This window comes from Cervus elaphus, chromosome X (genome assembly GCF_910594005.1).
Source record: "Cervus elaphus chromosome X, mCerEla1.1, whole genome shotgun sequence".
Classification (NCBI taxonomy): domain Eukaryota; kingdom Metazoa; phylum Chordata; class Mammalia; order Artiodactyla; family Cervidae; genus Cervus; species Cervus elaphus.
The window spans coordinates 123,922,686-123,947,869 of record NC_057848.1 but is presented as its reverse complement, the minus strand read 5'-3'; the positions used below and the strand labels follow the sequence as shown (position 1 = coordinate 123,947,869).

General features: G+C 37.6%; 1 protein-coding gene across 3 annotated transcripts in view; it reads left to right on the top strand.

Moving 5' to 3' along the window:
* FAM120C (family with sequence similarity 120C) overlaps positions 1 to 25,184 on the top strand; it is a 140,357-nt gene that overhangs the window by 77,177 nt on the left and 37,996 nt on the right. For all 3 annotated transcript variants that reach the window (XM_043895277.1, XM_043895278.1, XM_043895279.1), the window contains exons 7-10: positions 105 to 385; positions 1,179 to 1,452; positions 2,313 to 2,484; positions 18,651 to 18,900. In XM_043895277.1, the coding sequence (XP_043751212.1) occupies positions 105 to 385; positions 1,179 to 1,452; positions 2,313 to 2,484; positions 18,651 to 18,900 (977 nt within the window). The remainder of the gene's footprint in view (positions 1 to 104; positions 386 to 1,178; positions 1,453 to 2,312; positions 2,485 to 18,650; positions 18,901 to 25,184) is intronic.

The window sequence follows — 25,184 nt, the reverse complement described above, 5'->3', positions numbered from 1 at the left end:
TCTAGCTACTGGCCTCATCCACTGTGTCACAACCTTTGGGGGAACCATCTTGGAGCCTGGTAAAATGTTAAATAAATAGCTTTTGTGTCTGTTTCGTCCTTTAGTTTTCTCACCACGTGCCCCAGAGAATGAAATATCCACCACCATTCCCAGTGGGACCCAACTCCTCTCTTCTCTTCTCCCCCCATGCTTTGGGGGAATCCCATGGTTTTTCTGAGGATTCCATGCTGCAGGACAGCCCCTTTGCCAATTGGGCTATCTCTTATGATTCCTCTGCATCCCAGTTTCCCAATTACCTTACTTCCAAAGCCTCAACTCCTTTGGGACCAGACTCTTCCCACTCCTCTTCCTCTGATGGTGATGAGCCAGAAGGAGCCAGCTCTGAGTAAGTAGCTATACAGGCACCCCAGGGAATAGATTTCTGAAGTATCTGTATTCTTTTTCTGTTAACGTAGGTAGGGAATGTGGGAAAGTGTATGTTCCTGGCTTTTTTCTGTGACTCTTTGCACTTAAGTGAAGTAGCAAAACTCTGTGTTTTGTCACTTCATGATCACTTGGACCCTGTACAGGTAGTAATTTTCAGATACCCAGGCCACTGAGGTAGAAGACAGCATAGCAGCTGGCTAGGGAAGCCCTGGTAGGGGTGTGCTATGTATCATGTCTGTCATCTCTCAGTTTGTGAAGAGGAGTAGATTGAACATAAAAAAAAATTGAAAGGTTTTATAGAGTTGAAATATTAGAACAGTTGAATATGCAGTTATATTGCTTGGTAACTAAAAAAGGGGTTCTGAGGATCAAAACAGTGGGATTTTGTATAATCTCATTTTTCCTAGATTATTCCTCCAAGCAGATTATTCCTGGAAGACAGAGCTAGTTTGAGGTTTTAATTGTAGTTATTTCCTTAGAACATAAGCAGACTTTAAACATGACTTTTATAAGGTATAAAGGACTCAGAATGGAGCCTATGACTTTTGATTGCTTTGGTTTATATCTGAAGAAAGAAGCTAGGAAGATAGTGATGGCCACTGAGAGGAATGGTATCAGATCCAGTACTAACCCAGTGTCCTGGCTTCTAGAGGGTTTGTAAGATTCCTTGTAATCAGAATAGACATCTTGAGTTGAAATATCTTTATTAACCTCCTTTCTGTCTTCCACACTTATCTTTTTAAACCTTTTAGTCGCATCACAGAAACACTTCAGCAGCAGCCTGGTTGGGAGGATCCAAATGGTGACAGAGGGTCTTGGGTAGAGCCCATTAATGCTGGAGTTTCAAATGCCAGCCTGGGTGATGGTGAGCCCCACATCCCATCTCTGCTATCTATGTCTACAAGGAACCATATGGACATCACCATTCCACCCTTACCTCCAGTAGCTCCAGAAGTCTTGAGGGTTGCTGAACACAGACATCGAAGGGGTCTTATGTATCCATATATCTACCATGTCCTCACTAAGGTAAGAGAACACATTGACACTTACCTATCTCCCTGCTCTCAACACTGTATTTCAACTTCCTAGGGCTGTAGGTTACCAGAGAAAAGTCTGATCTTTGTATCTGAAAGGAGATCAAAGGAGACCAAGTGTGCTAGGGCCCTTCATGTGTCAAGGGTCTCTAGTGAGGTGAGACCAGCAAAAGATGGGACTGTGCAGGAAATGAGGCCTAGAGGAGAAGGGTAATTGTGAGATTTTGGAGAAGACAATGAACCACATGTGTAAATTCTGGTCTATGGATGAACACACTCTAAGAAAAGGCATTATACCCTTGGTCTTTACCTCTCCCTGTCCCTCTATTCCCCTCCTCTAGCCTTACCATACAAATCCATTCCCCAGCAGAATGTCTAAGATGAATTTTCCCCATTTAGTCAGCTGTAGTTAATCATAGCAGAGACTTTAAAAATGGAATAGCTTTTTCTGTTTTGCATATTGGGTTATTGTTACCATCTTTTAAAATTCCATATATATGTGTTAGTATACTGTATTGGTCTTTATCTTTCTGGCTTACTTCACTCTGTATAATGGGCTCCAATTTCATCCATCTCATTAGAACTGATTCAAATGAATTCTTTTTAATGGCTGAGTAATATTCCATTGTGTATATGTACCATAGCTTCCTTATCCATTTGTCTGCTGATGGGCATCTAAGCTGTCTAATACTCAGCTGGGCTCTTACAACTTCTTTTTAGTCTGAAATCTTGTCTAAATAAAAGTAGAAAATTTAATAGCTAGGCTACAGTTCATTACTTGTTCTTCTCAGCTCAATTCCAAACCTTGAGGTAACTCATTTTCTCCTTTGTCCTGAACCATTTTCTTTTTAGGGTGAGATTAAGATTCCTGTATGTATTGAAGATGAGTGTAACATGGAGCTTCCTCCAGCTGCCATCCTGTTCCGGTCAGCTCGTCAATATGTATACGGGGTTCTTTTCAGTCTGGCAGAGACACAGCGGAAAATGGAACGCCTGGCCATACGGCGGCGGCTACCTGTAGAAGGTAAATGTGGTTCTAGCTTTGACAGTTCTCTGAAAGCTTTGACTCAGAACAAAAATGTCTGTGCAAGCACGTCATACTTTTGGCTGTGGAACAGTCTTTGAGAAAGTGCATAATTCACCAGAATACATATTTGTATGGGAAATACATTAACTTAAGCCCAAATTCTTTAATCATTAAGCATTCAGAGTAACTTTTACTTATCCATGCTGAACTTCAGGAATGTAGAGATGTATCTGATACAGTCTCTCCTCCTCAGTGTGGTTTTTGTTTTGAGATTTGATCTTGTAGGTAATTAGAGCCATTGAGATGTTTTAAGCTCCAGAGTAATATGGTCAAATTAGTACATTCAAAAGAACCAACTAGATTTTTGCTTATGGGAAGATGGAGTAGATGTATTTTTACCTATTCCTCCTGCTAATTAAAACTAAAAGCTCAGGATATTCTATATTAAAAAGCACAAGATGCTCTAGAAGGTGAAGAGGTGACAGATTGGCTAAGAGCCTTGTGCTCCAAGGAATGAAGCAGTAGTGAGTTCTCTGGGTTTTCCCTGTGTTTTACATATCCCTTGCTGGGTACAGGACAAGCTCACAGCCCAGAAATTCCAACAGCTACAGGCCAAGAAAACCAAGTATTTTGGTTTTCTCTAGCCAAAGTACCCAAAGGAACAACCTAGCAATACAGAAGGTGTTTAGATAATAACCGTTCTACTCCAGCCAGACACTATAGAAAAACTATAACCTACTCTTGCCCCAACCAACAAAGGCCAAATGAAGAACCTGGAATTCTACCTTTGCCATACTATAAGAAGGTATGCCACCTACACCTGCTGTGGAGGTGACAGACATAGCCAGGTGGGAAGCTAGGACTTCTACTCCCACTTGGCAGTAAAGAGACAGCATCCTCCTTCACCCACCAGATTGTCAACAGAAAAGACCTACTAAAACACAAAATTTAAATAAGATCCAGAGTCTCTTAAAATGATACCCAAAATATCAAGGTTTGAATTGAAAATCCCTCATTATACCGAGAACCAGAAAGATTTCAAACTGAATAAAGAAAATCAATAGATTTGTGTTATCAATAGAAAATGAAATCATTGTAACACAACTGATTAAATTACCTGCTAAGGATTTCAGAGCAGCCAAGAGAGAGAAATGCTTTAACAAACAATTTTGAACATTGTTTTTCTTCTTTCTATTTTTTTTATTTTTAGCCACGCTGCTTGGCTTGTGGGATCTTATTTCTCCAATCAGGGACTGAATCCAGACCCTTGGCAGTGAAAGCATCAAGTACTAACCACTGGACTGCTAGGGAATTCCCTGAACATTCTTAATGCAAATTAAAAACAGAAAGTCTTAGCAAAGAGATCTAATATACAAAGAAGAATAAATAGAAATTAAGAATTAAGAGATACAATAACTGAAATAAAATACACAAAGGATGGGTTAAACTGCAGATTGGAGACAGCAGAGAAAATAATTTTGAACCTAGAGAAAGAAAAACAGAAATTATCTAGTCTCAGTAACAGAAAATACTGAAAAATGAACAGTGATAAGTGGAATTACAGTAAAAGATCTAATATTTGTGTAAATCAGAGTCTCAGAAGAAGAGAATTACTTAAAGAAATAATTGTTTAAATATTCTCAAATTTGGCCAAAACAAGCCCACAGAGTCAAGAAGCTGAAAGTGAAAGTTGCTTAGTCGTGTCCGACTCTGCAACCGCATGGACTATACAGTCTGTGAAATTCTCTAGGCCAGAATACTAGAGTGGGTATCCTTTCCCATCTCCAGGGGATCTTCCCAACCCATGGATCAAACCCAGGTCTCCTGCATTGCAGGCAGAGTCTTTACCTGCTGAGCTACAAGGGAAGACCAAGAACACTGGAGTAGGTAACCTATCCCTTCTCCAGTGGATCTTCCTGACCCTGGAGTCGAACTGGGGTCTCCTACATTGCAAATGGATTCTTTACCAACTGAGCTATCAAGGAAGCCCCAAAGTGAAAGTGAAAGTTGCTCAGTCATGCCTGACTCTTTGCAACCCCATGGACTATACAGTCCATGGAATTCTCCAGGCCAGAATACTGGGGTGGGTAGCCTTTCCCTTCTCCAGGGGATCTTCCCAACCCAGGGATCAAACCCAGGTCTCCCACATTGCAGGTGCATTCTTTATCAGCTGAACCACCAGGGAAGCTGAGTGAGTTATAAATAGTATAAACCCAAAGAAATCATGCCGAGATAGATTACAGTCAACCCCTTCCAAATCTAAAGACAGGAAGAATACTTTTTTATTGATGTATACTTGAATTATTATGTGTGTAGGTTTTAGGTGTACAGCAAAATTGGTTCCGTTACATATATTATATATATATATATATATATATATATATTCTTTCCCATTATAGATATTGAACATATTTCAACATAGTTCCCTGTGCTATATATATATAGTAGGTCCTTGTTGGTTATCTACTTTATATATAGTAGTGTGTATCTATGAGTGGGTAGCAGGCAATAAAGCCAGGAGTCTACAAATGGAGTATAATAGGCTGCAAATGTCAGATATTTTTTCTCTCTCTCTTAAGTGGCAGAAGGAAATTTTCCCTTCTCTATACAAAATTAAAAGGAGGGTTCTCTTAAACTTTTGTGTTGCCATGATGGCACCTGGTTCCACCTAATCTTAACTTTTCTCCAACCTTGAGCTAACCAATGCTTTTTTCTTATGGAAATGGTTTCCTTAAGGTATGTTACTGATCTATGTATTTACTGTAGACTCTGTCTTTCTTAAGACTCAGTACCTCAGAACTGATAATGGTTCAGCAAACCAGTATGTTTTACTCATATATTGTTCTCCTAATCTATGTTAATGAAATTATATATTTACCTGGAAACCTGCCTTTCTTCAAGATTCATGTCAATCGTTTTATGGCCCAGGATGACTCACCTTGTGCCAGTGTTATCTCAAAATGCATGTTGTGGGTGAGGGGCCTGGTGCCACTCTGAGTTTTGATACATTTCCTTTCTCTATTTAACTGCTTGCTGACAAGTATATAACATACTGCTAAAGGCTAACAGGGGGGCACTCTTTCTGCCTGCTTCTGATGTCTATGTCAGAAGCTTTCTCTATCTCTTTTATACTTTAGTAAAACTTAGCACACAAAAGCTCTGAGCGATCAAGCCTTGTCACTGGCCCTGGATTGAATTCCTCTCCTCTGGAGGCCAAGAATCCCAGTGTTTTTCATGGCTCAGCAACAACCTTTCATCTGTTGATCCCAAACTCCTAATTTATCTCCCCCTTCCCCCTTTGATAACTGTAAGTTTGTTTTCAAAGCCTGTGTGTATGTTTCTGTTTTGTAAATAAGTTCCTTTATATCATTTTTATATATTCCACATGTAAGTGATATCATATGATATTTGTCTTTCTCTGTCTGACTTATTTCACCGAGCATAATATTCTCTAAGTCCATCCATGTTGCTGCAAATGGTAGATTTTCAATCTTTTTTATGGCTGAGAAATATAACTATGTGTGCTGTTGTTGTTGTTGTTGTTTAGTCACCAAGTCGTGTATGACTCTTTGTGAACCTGTGGGCTGCAGCACGCCCAGATTCCCTGTCCCTCACCATCTTCCATAGTTTAGCCAAGTTCATGTTCATTGAATCGGTGATGCCATCTAACCATCTCATCCTCTGTCACCCTCTTCTGTCTTCAATCTTTACCAACATCAGGGTCTTTTCCAGTGAGTTGGCTGTTCGTGTCAAGTGGCCAAAGTGTTGGAACTTCAGCTTCAACATCAGTCCTTCCAAAGAGTATTCAAGGTTGATTTTCTTCAAGATTGACTAGTTTGATCTCCTTGCTTTCCAAGGGACTCTCAAGAGTCTTCTCCAGTACCACAGTTCAAAAGCATCAATTCTTCAGTTCTCTGCCTTCTTTATTGTCCAGCTTTCACATCTGTGCCTGACTACTGGAAAGACCTTAGTCTTGACTCTACTGACCTTTGTCAGCAAAGTGATGTCTGATTTTTAACACACTGTCTAGGCTCACCATGGCTTCCCTGCCAAGAAGCAATCATCTTTTAATTTCATGGCTGCAGTCACCATCTGCAGTGATTAGAGAGCCCAAGAAGAGGAAATCTGTCACTGCTCCCACCTTCTCCCCTTCTTACTTGCTGTGAATAATGGGACTGGATGCCATTATCTTAGTTTTTTAATACTTTAGCATAGTCAGTGAAACAGAGGTAGATGTTTTTCTGGAATTCCCTTACTTTCTCTTTGATTCAGTGAATGTTGGCAATTTGATCTTTTGCTCCTCTGCCTTTTCTAAACCCAGCTTGAACATCTGGAAGTTCTCAGTTCACATAATGCTGAAGCCTAGCTTGGAGTATTTTGAGCATAACCTTACTAGCGTTGGAGATGAGTGTAATTGTCCAGTGGTTTGAACATTCTTTAGTACTGCCCTTCTTGGGACTTGGAAAGAGGATTGACCTTTTCTAGTCCTGTGGCCACTGCTTCATTTTCCAAATTTGCTGACATATTGAGTACAGCACTTTAATAGCATCATCATTTAGGATTTTAAATAGCTCTGCTGAAATTCCATCACATCCCCTAACTTTATTGGCAGGAGTGCTTCCTAAGGCCCACTTGACTTCACACTCCAAAATGTCTGGCTCTGAGTGAGAGACTATACCATTGTGGTTATTAAGATCTGGGTCATTAAGATCCTTTTTGTACAGTTCTTCTGTGTATTCTTTCCATCACTTCTTGATCTCTTCAGCTTCTATTAGGTCTTTACCATTTCGGTCCTTTATTGTGCCCATCTTTGGATGAAATGTTCCTTTGATATTTCCAATTTTCTTGAAGAGATCTCCAGTCTTCCCTTTCTGTTGTTTTCCTCTGTCTCTTTGCATTGTTCACTGAAGAAGACCTTCTTATCTCTCCTTGCTATTCTCTGGAACTCTGTGTTTAGTTGGATGTATGTTTCCCTTTCTCCCTAACTTTTTGCTTTTCTTCTTTCCTCAGCTATTTGTAAAGCCTCCTCAGACAACCACTGTGCCTTCTTGCCTTTCCTTTTCTTTGGCATGGTTTTGTTCACTGCCTCCTGTATGTTGTTACTTTGTCCATATTCTTCAGGCACTCTGTTTACTAGATCTAATCCTTTGAATGTGTTCGTCACCTTCACTGTATATTCATGGGGATTTAAGTTGTATCTGACTAGCCTCGTGGTTTTCCCCACTTTCTTTAGTGTAAGCCTGAATTTTGCTATGAGAAACTGGTGATCTGAGCCACAGTCAGCTCCAGGTCTTGTTTTTTCCGACTGTATACAGCTTCTCCATCTTCGGCTACAAAGAATGTAATCAGTCTGATTTCAGTATTGACCATTTGGTGATGTCCATGTGTAAAGCTGTCTCTTACGTTGTTGAAAAAGGGTGTTTGCTATGACCAGTGCATTCTCTTGGCAGAATTTTTGTTAGCCTTTGCCCTGCTTCATTTTGTATTTGAAGGCCAAACTTGCCTGTTACTCCAGGTATCTCTTGACTTCCTGCTTTTGCATTCCAATCCCCTATGATGAATGTGCTGTGTGCTATGCATAGTTGCTCAGTCATGTCCAACTCTTTGTGACCTATATAGCCCAGTAGGCTCCTATGTCCATGGGGATTCTCCAGGCAAGATAACTGGAGTGGGTTGCCATACCCTCCTCCAGGGGATCTTCTGAACCCAGAATCAGACTCAGGTCTCCTACATTACAGGTGGATTCTTTACCATCTGAGCCATCAGGAAAGACTATGATGAATCAGTTCAGTTCAGTTGCTCAGCCATGTCTGACTCTTTGTGACCCCATGAACTGCAGCGGGCCAGGCCTCCTTGTCCATCACCAACTCCCAGAGTCCACCCAAACCCATGTCCATTGTGTCGGTGATGCCATCCAACCATCTCATCCTCTGTCATCCCCTTCTCTTCCTGCCCTCAATCTTTCCCAGCATCAGGGGCTTTTCAAATGAGTCTGCTCTCCACATCAGGTGGCCAAAGTACTGGAGTTTCAGCTTCAGCATCAGTTCTTCCAGTGAACACCCAGGACTGGTCTCTTTTAGGACGGACTGGTTGGATCTCCTTGCAGTCCAAGGGACTCTCAAGAGTCTTCTCCAACACCACAGTTCAAAAGCATCCATTCTTCAGTGCTCAGCTTTCTTTATAGTCCAACTCTCACATCCATACATGACTACTGGAAAAACCATAGCCTTGATTAGATGGACCTTTGTTGACAATGTCTCTGCTTTTTAATATGCTGTCTAGATTGGTCATAACTGTCCTTCCAAGGAGCAAGCGTCTTTTAATTTCATGGCTGCAATCACCATCTGCAGTGATTTTGGAGCCCAAAAAAAAAAAAAATAAATAAAGTCAGCCACTGTTTCCACTCTTTCTCCAACTATTTGCCATGAAGTGATGGGACCGGATGCCATGGTCTTAGTTTTCTGAATGTTGAGCTTCAAGCCAACTTTTTCACTCTCTTCTTTCACTTTCATCAAGAGGCTCTTTAGTGCTTCTTCACTTTCTGCCATAAGGATGGTGTCATCTGCATATCTGAGGTGATTGATATTTCTCCTGGCAATCTTGATTCCAGCTTGTGCTTCCTCCAGCCCAGCGTTTCTCATAATGTACTCCGCATATAAGTTAAATAAGCAGGGTGACAGTATACAGCCTTGACGTACTCCTTTTCCTATTTGGAACCAGTCTGTTTTTCTATGTCCAATTCTAACTGTTGCCTCCTGACCTGCATACAGGTTTCTTAAGAGGCAGGTCAGGTGGTCTGGTATTCCCATCTTTTTCAGAATTTTCCACAGTTTATTGTGATGCACACAGTCAAAGGCTTTGGCATAGTAAATAAAGCAGAAATAGATGTTTTTCTGGAACTCTCTTGCTTTCTCAATGATCCAGCAAATGTTGGCAATTTGATCTCTGGTTCCTCTGCCTTTTCTAAAACCAGCTTGAACATCTGGAAGTTTACAGTTCACATATTGCTGGAGCCTGGCTTGGAGAATTTTTGAGCATTACTGTACTAGTGTGTGAGATGAGTGCAATTGTGCAGTAGTTTGAGCATTCTTTGGCATTACCTTTCTTTGGGATTGGAATGAAAACTGACCTTTTCAAGTTCTGTGGCCACTGCTGAGTTTTCCAAATTTGCTGACATATTGAGTGTAGCACTTTCACAGCATCATCTTTTAGAATTTTAAATAGCTCAACTGGAATTCCATCGCTTCCACTAGCTTTTGTTCATAGTGATGCTTCCTAAGGCCCACCTGACTTCACATTCCAGTATGTCCAGCTCTAGATGAGTGGGAGTGATCACACCTTCATGATTATCTGGGTTGTGAACATCTTTTTTGTACAGTTCTTCTAGGACATCTTTTTTTGGTTGCTTCTGTGTCTTGGCTATTGAAAATAGTGCTCCTATGAACATTGGGATGCATGTCTCTTTTTAAATTTGAGTTTTCATCTTTTCTGGATATATGCCCAGGAGTGGAGTAGCTGGATCATATGTATGGTAACTCTATTTTGAATTTTTTAAGGAACCCCAGTATGGTTCTTCATGGTGGTTGCAACAATTTACATTCCAACGAACAGTGTAACACGATTCTCTTTTCTCCACACCCACTCCAGCATCTATTATGTATACACTTAAAAGCTTTTTCTTTGGAGTATAAGTGCTTTAGAATGTTGTGTTAATTTCTGCTGTACAACGAAGTGAATCAACTATATGTATGCATATATACCCTCCCTCTTAGGACTTCCTCCCACCCCATGCCCATCCCACTCATCTAGGTCATCACAGAGCACTGAGCTGAGCTCCCTGTGCTATATAGCAGGTTCCCGCTAGCTATCTGTTTTATACATGGTAGTGTATATATGTCAATCCTAATCTCCCAATTCATCCCACCCTCCCCTTCTCCGCCCCCCTCACTGAGTCTGCAGATCCATTCTCTATGTCTCTGTCTCTATTCCTGCCTTGGAAATAGGTTCATCTGTATCATTTTTCTAGATTCCACATATGTGTGTTAGAGTTTTTAATGATGGCTATTCTGACTGGTATGAGGTGATACATCATTGTAGTTTTGATTTGCATTTCTCTAATAATTAGCAATGCTGAGAATTTTTTTTCATGTGCCTTTTGGCCATCTTTATGCCTTCTTTGGAGAAATGTCTATTTAGATCTTCTGCCCACTTTTTGATTGGGTTGTTTGGTTTTTCAGTATTGAATGTATGATCTGTTTGTGTAGTTTGGAAATTAAACCCTTGTCCATCCTAAGACAGAAAAAATTGTTGAAAGCAGCCAGAGAGAAATGATGCTTTACATATAGAGGGAAATAATACAAATAAAGGCTGATCTTTCATCAGAAGTCATGGAGTCCCTTCTGCCTTTATAAAAATAAAGGCTCCACTGTTAAAGGATATACACAAAAAACTCACACAGTCCAAGACTCAGGACAGAAACAATAATTTGTAAGGAGGCTGGATCAGACCAAGTGCTGATTTAGAGATCCTCCCATAGAGACAAGAGGCAATTGAAACATCATCGTGCAGACATCAAGCCAGTCATAGCCATTTTGGGGAGTTCATCCTATCACGGGTATATTGGTGCTGTAAGTGCCATCTTGGGACCTTCCCTTTAGTTTATTAGTGCCTGGACCCAGCCCCACCCACCAGCCAATTAGCACCAGTCCTAGGATATTTCAGGTCAGACAGATAGCTGGGCAGATACACAGACCTACCCACCAGTACACTGGCTGCTATACTGAGCTGCCAGCCACACCAGGACCCAGCCCTGTCCAGCTGCAGGCCAACATCAACTCCAACACACTGGGACCTATCTCCACCCACAAATGGGCCAGCACTGGCCTCAGGACCTGGCTTCACCTACTAGTGGATAGACAGCAGGCCTTGGACCCTCTGGCCTCCAGCCCCACCCATTAGCCTTTCAAGACCAGCTCCAGGCCTAGAGACAAAGAAGGACATTACATAATGATCAAAGGATCCATCCAAGAATATACAAAAATTATAAACATATATACAGCCAACATAGCAGCAACTAAATACATAAAGCAAATATTAAGAGACCTAAAGGGAGAAGTTGACTGTAGCATATTAATGTTAGGGAACTTGAACACCCTACTTACATCAGTTGACAGATCTTCCAGACAGAATATAAATGATACACTGGCCTTAAATGACACATTAGTCCAATGGACTTAGTAGATATATAGAAGTTATATCCAAAAGTAGCAGAATACACATTCTTTTCAAGTGTGCATGGAGCATTCTCCAGGATAGATCACATGCTGGGCCACAAGATAAGTCACAGTAATTTTAAGAAGACTGAAATCATATCAAGCATCTTTTCCAACCACAACAATATGAAGCTAGTTATTAACTACAAGGGGGAAAAAAAGCCTGCAAAAAAAGTCTCAAACATGGAGGCCAAGCATTATGCTACAATAATAAATTGTAACATAATAAATAATAATAATAATAATAGCATATATAAATGATCAATGGATCACTAAAGAATTCAAGAAGAAATCAAATACCTACCTAGAGACAAATGCAAATAGAAACATGGTGATTGAGTATATACGGTGGAATGTAGCAAAAGCAGTTCTAAGAGGCATAGTGATGCAGGGCAGCCTCAGGAAAAAGAAAAATCTGAAACAACCTAACCTTACACCTAAAGAAAGTAGGAAATAGGAGCAAAAACCCCAAAGGTAGTAGAAGAAATGATAAAAATCAGAACAGAAATAAATGCCATGGAGACTAAAAATAAGAAAGATCAATGAACTTAAAACCTTGTTCTTTGAAGTGATAAAATTGGTAAATTTTTGGCTAGATTCATCAAGAAAAATAGAGGGCCCAAATCAATAAAATCAGAAATGAAAAAGGAGCAGCTATAACCAACACCACAGAAATGCAAAAGATCATAAGAGATTACTATGGACGATTATGCACCAATAAAATGGACAACCTATACCAGGGGGAAGGTGGGAGGAGAGATTGGGAGTTTGGGATTGATATGTACATACTGCTATATTTAAAATAGATAACAAGAATCAGGGAACTCTGGTCAGTACTCTGTAAAATAACCTAAATGGGAAAAGAATTTGAAAAAGAATAGGTACATATATATGTATAGCTGAATCACTGCAGTATGCCTGAAACTAACACAACATTGTTAACCAACTATATTCCAATATACAACAAAAATTTTAAAAATTAAAAAATAAATAAAATGGACAACTTAGAAGATAAGTATAAGTTCCTAGAGATGTACAATCTCCCAAGACTAAATCTGGAAGAAATAGAAAATATGAACAGGCCAATTTAATGAAATTGAATCAGTAATCAAAAACTCCCAACAATCACATAAAGATTAAAATAAACCAGTACAACACTGTAAAGCTATTATCCTCCAATTAAAAAAATTAAAATACCTGGGAATAAATCTAAGCAAGGTGTTAAGGGACCTATATTCAGGAAATTATGACTTTGATGAAAGAGATTGAAGATGGCACAAACAGAAAGATATAAGTGCTTGTGAAATGGAAGAGTTAATAGAGTTAATATTGTCAAAAACCGTACTATCTGAGGTAATCTACAGTTTCAACACAATCCCTATCAAAATACCAACAGTGTTTTCCACAGAACTAAAACAACTCTAAAATTTATATGGAAATACAAAAGACCCAAATAGCCATAAAGTCTTAAAAACAAAAAAAACATGGAGAACAGTATGGTGTTTTTCCTTAAAAAACTAAAACTAGAACTACCATATGATCCAGTAATCCCACTCCTGTGCATATATCTGGAAAAAGTGAAAACTAATTTGAAAAGATAGATGCAACCCAGTGGTTATAGCAACACTATTTATAGTATCCAAGACATGAAAGCAGCCTAAATTTCCATCAATAGAGTAATGTATGAAGAAGATAATGGAATACACTCACACTCTCTCTCTCGCACACACACACATATTAGGATATTACTCAAGCCATTAAAAAAGAATGAAATAATGCCATTTGCAGCAATACAGATGGAACTAGAGATTATCATACTAAGTGAAGTAAGTCAGACAGAGAAAGACAAATATCGTATGATACTGCTTATATGTGGAAAATCTGAAAAGTTGTTCAAAAGAACTTACTTACAAAACAGAAACAGACTTACAGACTTCAAAAACAAACTTATGGTTACCAAAGCGGAAAGGTTGGGGAGAAGGGATAAATTAGGAGGTTGGATTAACATAAATAGCGCTTGTGGTAAAGAACCTGCCTGCCAATGCAGGAGATAGAAGAGACATGGGTTCGATCCCTGGGTCAAGAAGATCCCCTGGAGGAGGAAATGGCAACCCACTCTGTATTCTTGCTTGGAAAATTCCATGGACAGAGGAGCCTGGTGGGTTACAGTCCTTGGGATCACAAAGAGTTGGACACAACTGAAGCGACTTAGCATGCACAGCTTGCATGCATAAAGCAGATAATCAATAAGGATCTACCGTGTAGCCCAGGGAACTCAACTTAATACTCTGTAATAACCTATATGAGAAAACAATCTGAAAAAGAACATATATATGTTATACATATTATATAGTTATAATTATATATCTTGTATTATGTATTCAAGTTCAGATTCTGTACCGCCTGGCTACCAGGGAAGCCTATATATAATGTGTATATATATGTATAAAATGGAATCACTTTGCTGTACACCTGACACTAACACAATGTTGTAAATTTTAAAGAAAAGAACAAAACAGGAGGCATCACAGTCCCTAATTTCAAACTGTATTACACACAAAGCTTCAATAATCAAAACAGAATGATACTGGCACATAATCAGATATATGGATCAGTGGAACTGAATGGAGAGCCCATAAATGAGCCCAAAATTATATCAGTAATTTATCTATGAGAAATGAGGCAAGAATATGCAATGGGGAAAAAGACAGCCTCTTCAATAAATGGTGTTGGGAAAACTGGATAGCTACATGCAATGGATTAAACAGTTAAACATAACACCTGAAACTATTAAAACTTCTAAAAGAAACCTAAGCCCTATTCTCTTTGACGTCAGTCTTAGGGTTTGTTTGGTTTTTTTTTTTTGGATATATCTCCTCATGTTAGGTAAACAAAAACAAAAATAAACAATGGTACTTCATCAAACTGAAAACTCTGTGCATAGCGTATGAAACTATCAACAAAACAGGAAGGTTATTCACTGAATTGGGAAAGATTTGTGAATGATCTATCCAACAATGGGTTAATATCCAAAATATACAAAGAATTCTTAAACTCCACATCAAAAAACCAACCCAATTAAATAATTGGCATAGGATCTGAATAGATATTTTTCTAAAAAAGACATACTGATGGCCAACAGACAGGTGAAAAAATGCTCAACTTCTCCAGTCATCAGGGAAATGCAAATCAAAACCACAGTTTTCACACCTTTCAGAATGGTTATTATCAAAAAGACAACAAATATTGGCAAAGGATGTGGAGGAAAAGGAACTCTTTTTTCAACTTTTATTTTATATTCGGGTATAGTTGATTTACAGTGTTGTGTTAGTTTCAGGCGTACAGCAAAGTGAATCAGTTATACATATATATATGTATCTCCACTCTTTTTCAGATTCTTTTCCTATAGAGATTATTACAGAATACTGAATAGAGTTCCCTGTGCTTTTCAGTAGGTCCTTGTTGCTTTATATCTTTATAGTAGTGTGTATGTTTTAATCCCAGTCTCCTAGTTTATCCCTTCCTCCCAGCCCTTTCCTTTTCACTTTGGTAACGGTAAGTTTGTTTTTGAAGTCTGTGAGTCTGTTTCTGCTTTGCAAATAAGTTCATTTGTGTCTTTTTTTTTTTTTTTGGCCTCACTGCTCTGCTTGCAGGATCTTAGTTTTTCTGACCGAGGATTGGACCTGGGCCCTGGCAGTGAAAGTGCCCAGTCCTAACCACTGCACCATCAGGGAATCCCTTGTGTCACCTTTTTAGATCCCACAGTGTGTTTAATTGGTGTCATTAGACCAATTTACTTTACTTTACTTTACCAAGTTATGTACATTTAATATAATTATTGGCATGTTAGAGCTTAAGTCTGTCATTTTATTTTTACTTGTTTGTTCCGTTTTTTATATCTCTGTTTTCCTATCCTTCCCATCCTATAGATATGTGAACTTACTTTAGAATTCCATTTTTATTTATCTATATGTTTTTGAATGTATCTCTTTATATAACTACTTTAGTGTATTTACTGGGTATTACATTGTATATACATAACTTACCACAGTCTATATGGGTGTTGACGTTTTACTAGTTCGAGTGAAGTGAACCTGACCTCTATTGCATCTCTTTACCTTTCTCCATTTATAATCGTCTTAATTATTTTCTCTACAGACATTGTTACAGTTTTTGCTTACTGTGAGATATAATTTAGAAAACTCAGAAGAAAGAAAATATATTGTATTTATCCATATATTTGTTCTTTTCATTGTTTTTTCTTCCTTCCTGATAATTCCAAAATTCCTTCTTTTATCATTTCCTTTTTGTGTAGAGAAATACCTGCAGTCATTCTTTTAGGATTGAAGGATATTTTTGTTTTATATAGAATGAGTTTAGAGGCATTCCTTCCTCTTCAATTTTTTTGGAATCATTTGAGAAGGATAGGTGGTAGCTCGCCTTTAAATTTTTGGTGAATTCACTATCAAATTGTCTGGTGCTGGACTTTGTTGGGAATTTTTTTTTTGATACTGATTCAACAGAAATTAATTGTATATAGATTTAACAGAGTTTATATCTAATTCTATCAGGATTCTGTATATATGAAGATAAGATTATTCTAATATTTATATGGGAAAAGAAAGGACCTAGCATAGCTAAAACATTTTTGAGAAGGAATAATAATTTGGGAGCAATCACTCTATCTGATTATAAGACTTAAGATGTCGCTACAGTGATTAAGACTGTGATTAGCAGTGGTATAGACCAACGGAACAGAATAGAGAACCCAAAAATTGCCTCACACAAGTACAGCCAACTGATTTTTGACAGAGCTGCAGAAGCACTTCATTGGAGGAAGGATTGTCTTTTTAACAAATAGTACTGGATCAATTGGAAATCCACAGGTGAACAAGTGCCACATATCTAGACTATTATCTGAAATACTCTGAAAGAAAGTATCTGCTAGAACTCTCGAAACTGAACAATATAAAAATAATCCAATTAGAAAATCAGCAAAAGACATTCACAGACATTTCACTAAACAAGATATATGTATGGGATATAAAGACATGAAAATATGCTCACCGTCATTAGCCGTTAGAGATATGCAAATCAAAACCACAGTGAAGTATTACTACATAGCTATCTATCAGAATGGCTAAAATGAATAATGGTGTTAATAGAGCACGCTAGACTGAGTGTGGAAAAACTGGATCACTCATGATTTGCTGATAGGAATGTAACATGATACCACCACTCTGGAATACAATTTGGCAGTTCCTTAAAACTAAAAGTAGACTAAAAATAAGTGTGTAGCACTACATTTTTGAAGCATTTATGCTAGAGAATGAAGACTTATTTTCATGCAGGAACTTATACACAAATATTCATAACACCTTTATTCATAATAGCTCCAAACTGGACGTAACCTAGATGTCCTTCAAAAGGTAAACCATGTACATCTATACCATGGCATATTACTCATCAAAATAGGAATGAGCTATTGATATATTCATCAACATGGATAGATCTCAAGAGCATTATGCTGAGTGAAAATGCCAGTCTCAAAAGGTTTCATACTGATTCAATTTATATAACATTCTCAAACTGACAAAATTATAGAGATAGAGAGCAGATTTGTGGTTGGCAGAGATCATGGATGGTGCCAGAGAGCATTGCATATGACCATAAAAGGGGTAGTACAAGAGAGATCTTTGTGGTGATAGAATATTTTTATATCTTGATTGCAGTGATAATTGCATGAATCTACACGTGACATAGAACTATACACACAATTGTACCAATGTCTATTTCCTATCTTTGCTATTGTATTAAAATCTTTTTATTTTATTTATTTATTTTTTTGGCCACACAGTGAGGCATGCAGGATCTTAGTTCCCCAACCAGGGATTGAACCTGTGTCTGCTATAGTGGAAGTATGGAATATTAACCGCTGGACAGCCAGGGATGTCCCTATAATCAGTTGAAGTGTTTGTGTTCAAGTAATCATTAGTTTACTTAATAATGGCTCCAAAGTGCAAGAGTAGTGATACTAGCAGTTCAAATATGACAAAGAGAAACAAGAAAGTGCTTTCTTTAAGTGAAAAGGTAAAAGTTCTCAATAATTAATAATTATTAAGTTCTCAATAATTAATAAGGGAAGGAAAAAATGATATGCTGACGTTGCTAGCATCTGTACTAAGAACAAAAAGATGTATGGTAAGAACAAGTCTTCTACCTGTGAAATTGTGAAGAAGGAAAAAGAAATTTATGCTAGTTTTGCTGTCACATCTTGAACTGCAAAAATTATGGACACAGAACATGATAAGGGCTTAGTTACGATGGAAAAGGCATTAAATTTGTACAATAAGATATTTTGAGAGAGACCACTTTGAGATAACTTTTATTACAGTATATTATAATTGTTCTATTTCATTATTGTTGTTAATCTCTTGCATACCTTTATCATAGGTTTATAGGTATAGGAAAAACCATAGTATATACAGGATTCAGTACTATGCATGGTTTTGGGTGTCCGTTGGGGGTCTTGGAATGTATTGCCTATGAATAATGGATGGACTACTATATGACTGTAGAACTATGTAACAGTTAAGCTTTGATTGTTTTTCATTTATAAAATGGGTACTATATTTTGTGATAATATAATCATAATGTTTCTCTCTCAGGTTTGTCTAGAAGAGTAAGATTTACATTTATATATAAAATACTTAATACATACCAAGCATCTGATAAATGCTTACTACTCTCACCATTTCTGCTGCTAACAATAAAAATTATAGTGACAGAAAATACAAAGATGTTGAAGTGTGATGGATTCTGTCAGTTGTGACCAGCAGCAAACTGCTCAGAGTCTCTATAACCTGTTTTTCCTCAATTTCTGTCTTTTAGTTCCTTCAGTGATTCTTAAAGAGTGGTCTGCCTATAAAGGGAAGTCACCTCAAACCCCAGAGCTGGTGTCTGCACTGACATTTCGGGAATGGACTTGCCCCAACCTCAAGAAGCTCTGGCTAGGCAAAGCAGTTGAGGACAAAAACAGAAGGATGCGTGCCTTCCTGGCCTGTATGAAGTCAGACACACCCAGTATGCTCAATCCAGCTAACGTCCCCACCCATCTGCTGCTCATGTGCTGTGTACTCCGGTAAGCCATGTGACCTGGAAGTGGTCAGTTCATTTCTCTTTTACTTTTTTGACATTTCCCTTAAGCAAGTGGTTTTTATGGTATTTTGAAGTGGGAAGGTTTTATGTTGACTTTAGACTTATATTGCCATGACACATATATGGGCTTCCCTAGTAGCTCAGACGGTAAAAGAATCTGCCTGCAGTGCAGGAAACCTGGGTTCAATCCCTTGGTTGGCAAGATCCATATCCATGTACAATCTCTAGTGATGTTTATTTGTGTAGATTTTTTTTTCTTTTTAAACACAAGAGTTATTATGTTGTACATCTCATTCTATTTATTACTTTTTTCACTCAGTGTTCTTTTTTAGATCTATCCATATTCATATATGGTTCATTCCTGATGACTGCTGAATTATATTCCAACATGTACCGATATCACAGTACTTTATTTGTTCTTTGATTGATAGTTTCCAGTTCTTAGGTATTCCAAACAGTGCTGCAGGGAATATCTTCACAGATTTCTCTGTCTCTTTGTGTTCCTGTGTCAGTTTATCTGAAGTGTGCATTTTGGAGAAGAAGTCCTGGATCCTATAAAATGTGCATATGAATTTTTCACCAAATATTACCAGATTTCTCTAGAAATTTGTTCTAAATTATGAATGGTGCATAAGAGTTTCTATTTCTTCATATTATTGCCAGTTCTTATATAACTTCTTAATTTTTGCCAATCCATTGGGTTTCAAGTAGTATCTTTTATTTTACTTAGCATTTATTTGATCTTCTATTTTATATATAGGGCTTCTCTGATAGCTCAGTTGGTAAAGAGACTGCCTGCAATACAGGAGACCCTGGTTCAATTCCTGGGTCGGGAAGATCCGCTGAAGAAGGGATAGGCTACCCACTCCAGTATTCTTGGGCTTCCCTTGTGGCTCAGCTGGTAAAGAGTCTGCCTGCAATGGGGTACACCTGGGTTCAATCCCTGGGTTGGGAAGATCCCCTGGAGAAGGGAAAGGCTTCCCACCCCAGTGTTCTGGCCTGGAGAATTCCATGGACTGCATAGGCAATGGGGTCGCAAAGAGTTGGACACGACTGAGCAACTTTCAATTTCACTTTCCTACTTTATATATAATATATTAGCTGTTTGTTTTCTCATTCTCTGAAGTGCCTATTTATCTTGCAAATTTTCTTTTAGGTTATTTTATCTTTTCCTTGCTGATTACATAAGTTTTCTTGTGAGATATATATATATATGTATAGACATACAAATATAGCAGATACCTTTTCTATATCTGTGTGTTTATGTGTCAAATTTCTTTTCCAGTCAGCCACAGTTTTTTAAAACTTTATGTACAATATTCTTTTTGAACAAAATTATTTCACTTTCACTGGCTTTTCATTGTTATGATTTCATACATACAGAAAATTGGGACTTCCTTGGCCATCCAGTGGTTAAGACTCTGCTTCAACTGCAGGAGCCATGGGTTCCTGGTCAGGGAATTAAGATTCTGCATGCCATACCATATGGCATGGCCTATATATATGTGTACACATATACACATATATATATATTAGGCTCCTGTGTCCATGGAATTCTTCATGCAAGAATACTGGAGTGGGTAGCCATTCCCTTCTCCAGGGGATCTTCCCAACCCAGGGATCAAACCCAGGTCTCCTGCATTACAGACTGACTCTACCATCTGAGCCATCAGGGAAGCCCCCCCACACACACACACACATACACATACATATATGTGTGCTTTGCTCAGTGACTCAGTCATGTCTGATTCTTTGTGACCCCATGGACTGTAGCCCACTTGGTTCCTCTGTTCATGGGATTTTTTCCAGACAAGAATACTGGAGTATGTTGCCATTTCCTACTCCAGGGGATCTTCCCGACCCAGAAATTAAACCCGCTTCTCTTGCATTGGCAGGCGGATTCTTTACCACTGCACCACCTGGGAAGCCCATATACATACATACATATAAAGAAAAATTGGAAGAATAGTATGGCAAACACTCATATGACCACCACTTAGATTCTATAATTATTAATAATAACAGCTTTATCCAATATAACTATCCCTCTATCTCTATCCATCCATTTATCTATCCTTTTTGATTCATTTCCAAGTAAATGGCAGATATCAGTACACTTTACCCCTAACCAATGAGTATTTAATTTCATTTTGTCAAACCCATCAATCTATGCATTTATGGTGTGTGCTCTGGGGATCTTATTTAATAAATTCTTCCCTACCCATGGGTCATAGATGTTTCTACTTTTTCTGTAACTATGATGTAACTGTTTACATTATATTTTTATAATATTGCCTTCCATATCAGGTCTTCAGTGTTTATTTATTCTGTATATGCATTAAGAAAGAGTCTAGTTTTATTTTCTCTACATAATAATCCAGTTTTCCCAACTCCATTTATTAAATTATCTCTTCTCTCCCCATTGATTTGTGTTACCACCATTCCTAGGTACCAAGTTCCTATATATACTTGACTTCATCCCTGAATTTTATTTTGTTCCATTGCCTATTTGCTCCCTCACCAATATCACGTTCATTCATTTATGAAGGGCTTGTAATTTGCCTTAATAGCAGGTAGGTTAAATCTCTACTCTTTGCTTTTCTTGTTTCAGACTTGTACTGACTACTCCTGAACCACATGAATCTTTAATCTTCCATATATTATTTAGAATTAGTCCATTTTCCATGAAATCTTGTTGGGTTTTTTGGTCAATGAATTGGATTTATAGATTAATTTAGGGAGAATTGACATCTTTATAATGTTGTCCTTCTACCCTAAGATCATAGTTTACCTTTCCCTTTATTCAGATCTCTCTTTCTGTCTTTTTTGAAGTATAGTTGATTTGCAATATTATATTAATTTCAGGTGTACCAAACTTTATGTCCTAAGTAGAGTTAATATTCTTTCATAAAGGTCTTCTGCATTTTAAATTAATTCCTAGGCACTTGATATATATCATTGTAATTGTTGATGGTATTCAGTTTTTTTTATTAAATGTTCTCATCATTGCTGATGTAGAGTAAGTAAATTTTGTACAAAGAGGAAGTCCGTCCTTACAAATCACCAGAGGGTTACAGATTTTTGAGCTTTGAAATTGAACAAACCTTAAATTCTGACTCTGGCACTTTTCAGCTTGAATAAGTCACTTTAACCTTTTAGAGTATCCATTTCCTCACCATAAATGGGTATAATAATTCTTACTTCTCAGAGCTGTTTGAGGATTGAGATAATACATGCAGGGGCCCTATCACATAATCACATAATAGATGCTTAATATATGTTAATATTCTAACTACCTTGATGTTAAGATTGGTGACTTAACAAGTCTTCCCAATAAGAATAATCGATTATATTCATTCCTCCTAGCTCCTAGCACATTCCTGGGTCACAGCCCTACATTATCTCATATTAACTCTAGAATTACATGTTTTGTTTATCTTTTTTTTTTTTCAAAAGTATAGTAGTAGCTCATTTTCCCGTTTATTTGATTCTCTGGGTTTTTGAAACACATCCAAGAACATGAAAATAAGTAAAAACGACTTATTAACAGCTCTGCCCACTATCACAAAGACTATGCTCTAATAGATTCTATATTCTTCTGAAGAGAACCCCTTAGCCTTCTGATCAACCTCTTTATTCTTAATTTAGACACATTTCTGACAGTTTGGTCATCTGATTTCCCAGTGTAGAACAAATTAGAAGCAGAAAATTGTAAGGGAGGTGAGACAGAGAGTGGAATCTATTCTTAGAACCAGCCCCAGGATAGCAATAAGTGATAGGCCACTCCTTAAAAGCAGGGTAAAAGATTACTTTTAAAAAGACCTAAGAACCCCAAAAGAAGAGGCATCATTTGAAGTCTTTTAGTGTTGGGGGAACTGGCCTGTAAAAATCAGTAACTCATACAAGATCATTATTAAAGCACAAGGCAATTAGCAATGTTCACAAAATCAAAAAGAACATGTTCTATAATATTACATGTTATATACCTGGCAATGTGCTAAGTCAACCCTTTGTGTTCAATGCTTCTAATCCTCATAAAGATCTGAAAAGTGTTATTTATCTCCATTTATAGAAGAGGAAACAAAGGGTCAAAGAGAAGTAACTTACAAAGTTTAGGTAACTAATAAGAGATTTTATATATAACTAATAAGAGTTTGAACTAAAGTCTGTCCAACTTCAAACTCCTATGATTTTTAAAAGACAAAATGGTAGAAAATACAGTTTTAAAGATTAACAGAAAATCTTAATGGGAATTTAAAATTAAACTTTAAATGAAAATTAACTTATCCTAAATACTGCATTGCCCATCAGTGTAAAGACTGTAGAAGTATTGAACTATGGCCTGATTGAGTGTTAGGAATCTAAACTCCTCAATTGCTTCTACTAACTGTAGTTAAGAGATACCCTTATGAAAGTAATGCTGGGCAAGTTGTAGCTAAAACTTAAGTTGGTGCAGCTCTTGGACAGTTGGCTTAGAGAAATGAGTATCTACTAGGAAAACTTGATATGTTTGAGGAAGGCATTAACACATATAATATGTATTAATAAGCCCATAAAATGGGCTTCCCTCATAGCTCAGTTGATAAAGAATCTGCCTGCAATGGGGAGACCTGGGTTCAATCCCTGAGTTGGGAAGATCCCCTGGAGAAGGGAAAGGCTATTCACTCCAGTATTCTGGCCTGGAGAATTCCATGGACTGCATAGGCAACAGGGTCGCAGAGTCGGACGTGACTGAGCAACTTTCACCCACTTCACTTAATACATATAATAGTCACTACTGAGAAGGGAAGGATAATGAGGAACTCTGTCAGGCTTCTAGGGGTGGGATGCAGCCCTGTTGAATGAGGCGAAGCATGTGCCAAGGCCCTACCATTTCTAGCATAGGTTCATTCTAAACTCAACAATTTTCCAGAAATGCAACATGAAATTGGACAAAGTTTGTCCTCTAGATTCATGGAGAAAGTTTAGGTGTCTCTTCAGAGGAACAGTTCTATTAAGAAGCAGAAGATTCATTCATAGCTATAATAAAACATTTGAATTAATCATGTGCCCTCCTGATATATAAAGATGCATAAGAAATAGTTTTTGTTCACCTGACAGAATAATTCTAAAGTATGTTGGAAAAGCAAATGAATAAGAATAGATTATTATTTTTTAAAAGAGCAGTAAGAGGAGTCTTGACTCAAACAACACCAACAAAAAAGCCAGGGTGTATTATAAACATATACTAAAATGATGTGATACTGGCACAAAAATTGACAGGTCATTGTTTTAGTGCAGCTAATACTGAGTGAGACTCTAGACACATGATAACTTAAAATATGCTAAAGAAAGCTTCTCAAATCAATGAGGAATAGATGAATTGTTAATAATTGTTGAGAAAATTGGGCTGGTATTTGGGGAAAACACATCATGTTAGAGCCTTACTACACATAAATTCTAGACAAATTTGTTATAGACATAAATGTAAAGGAAAAAATAACAGGTAGAATAAAAGGTGAGCAATGATTTACCTGATCTTGAGACAAGAAACACATTTTTTCAATGAAAATAAAGAAGCCCTCAAGCCCAGAGCATTGTCAAAAATAATAGCAAAATCAATGGCAAACAATCAGGTGGGACATATACCTTAGTTGCCTGTGATTGCAATACACCATACCAAAAATTTAACTGGGAGATCTGAGCAATAAAACAACCATAAAGGGCTTGGATAAGCTCCCATATAGTCTTGGAAATCTGGAAGATTGTGTAGATATACATGGCTACATACAGACTCAGGAGGGGCCAAGAAGAGCCCCAATTACATATTCATACCTGGTTGAACATGAGACCTGCACAAGGAAAACAATAAAAGCCAGACATAAATTGCTTGAATTTTTAATGTATTTTTAATGTAGGTTATACACATTGATCCCTTTTGTAAAAATGAAAGCTTTATTGGCCCAAGATGTTTCTGCACAACCTTTGACTAATCATTGGCTGATTAATAAGCTATGATGATCCTACGGAGACTCCTAGGAAGCTGGACTTAAAAATGACATGAATTAAAAGTAAAAATCTGAGCAAGGACATCAGGCTACACATTGCAGGAGAGACAGACTGTCCAGAATTAGTGTAGATATATCACTAAACAAATAAACTAAAAAAGCAGCAACTACAGTGCTTTGGGAAGGAGGAGTCATAAGTCCAGAGTTGCTATGTTATCAAAACTGTCCAATGTCAAATAAAAAATTACAAAACTTGCAAAGAAATAATAATATGTGGCTT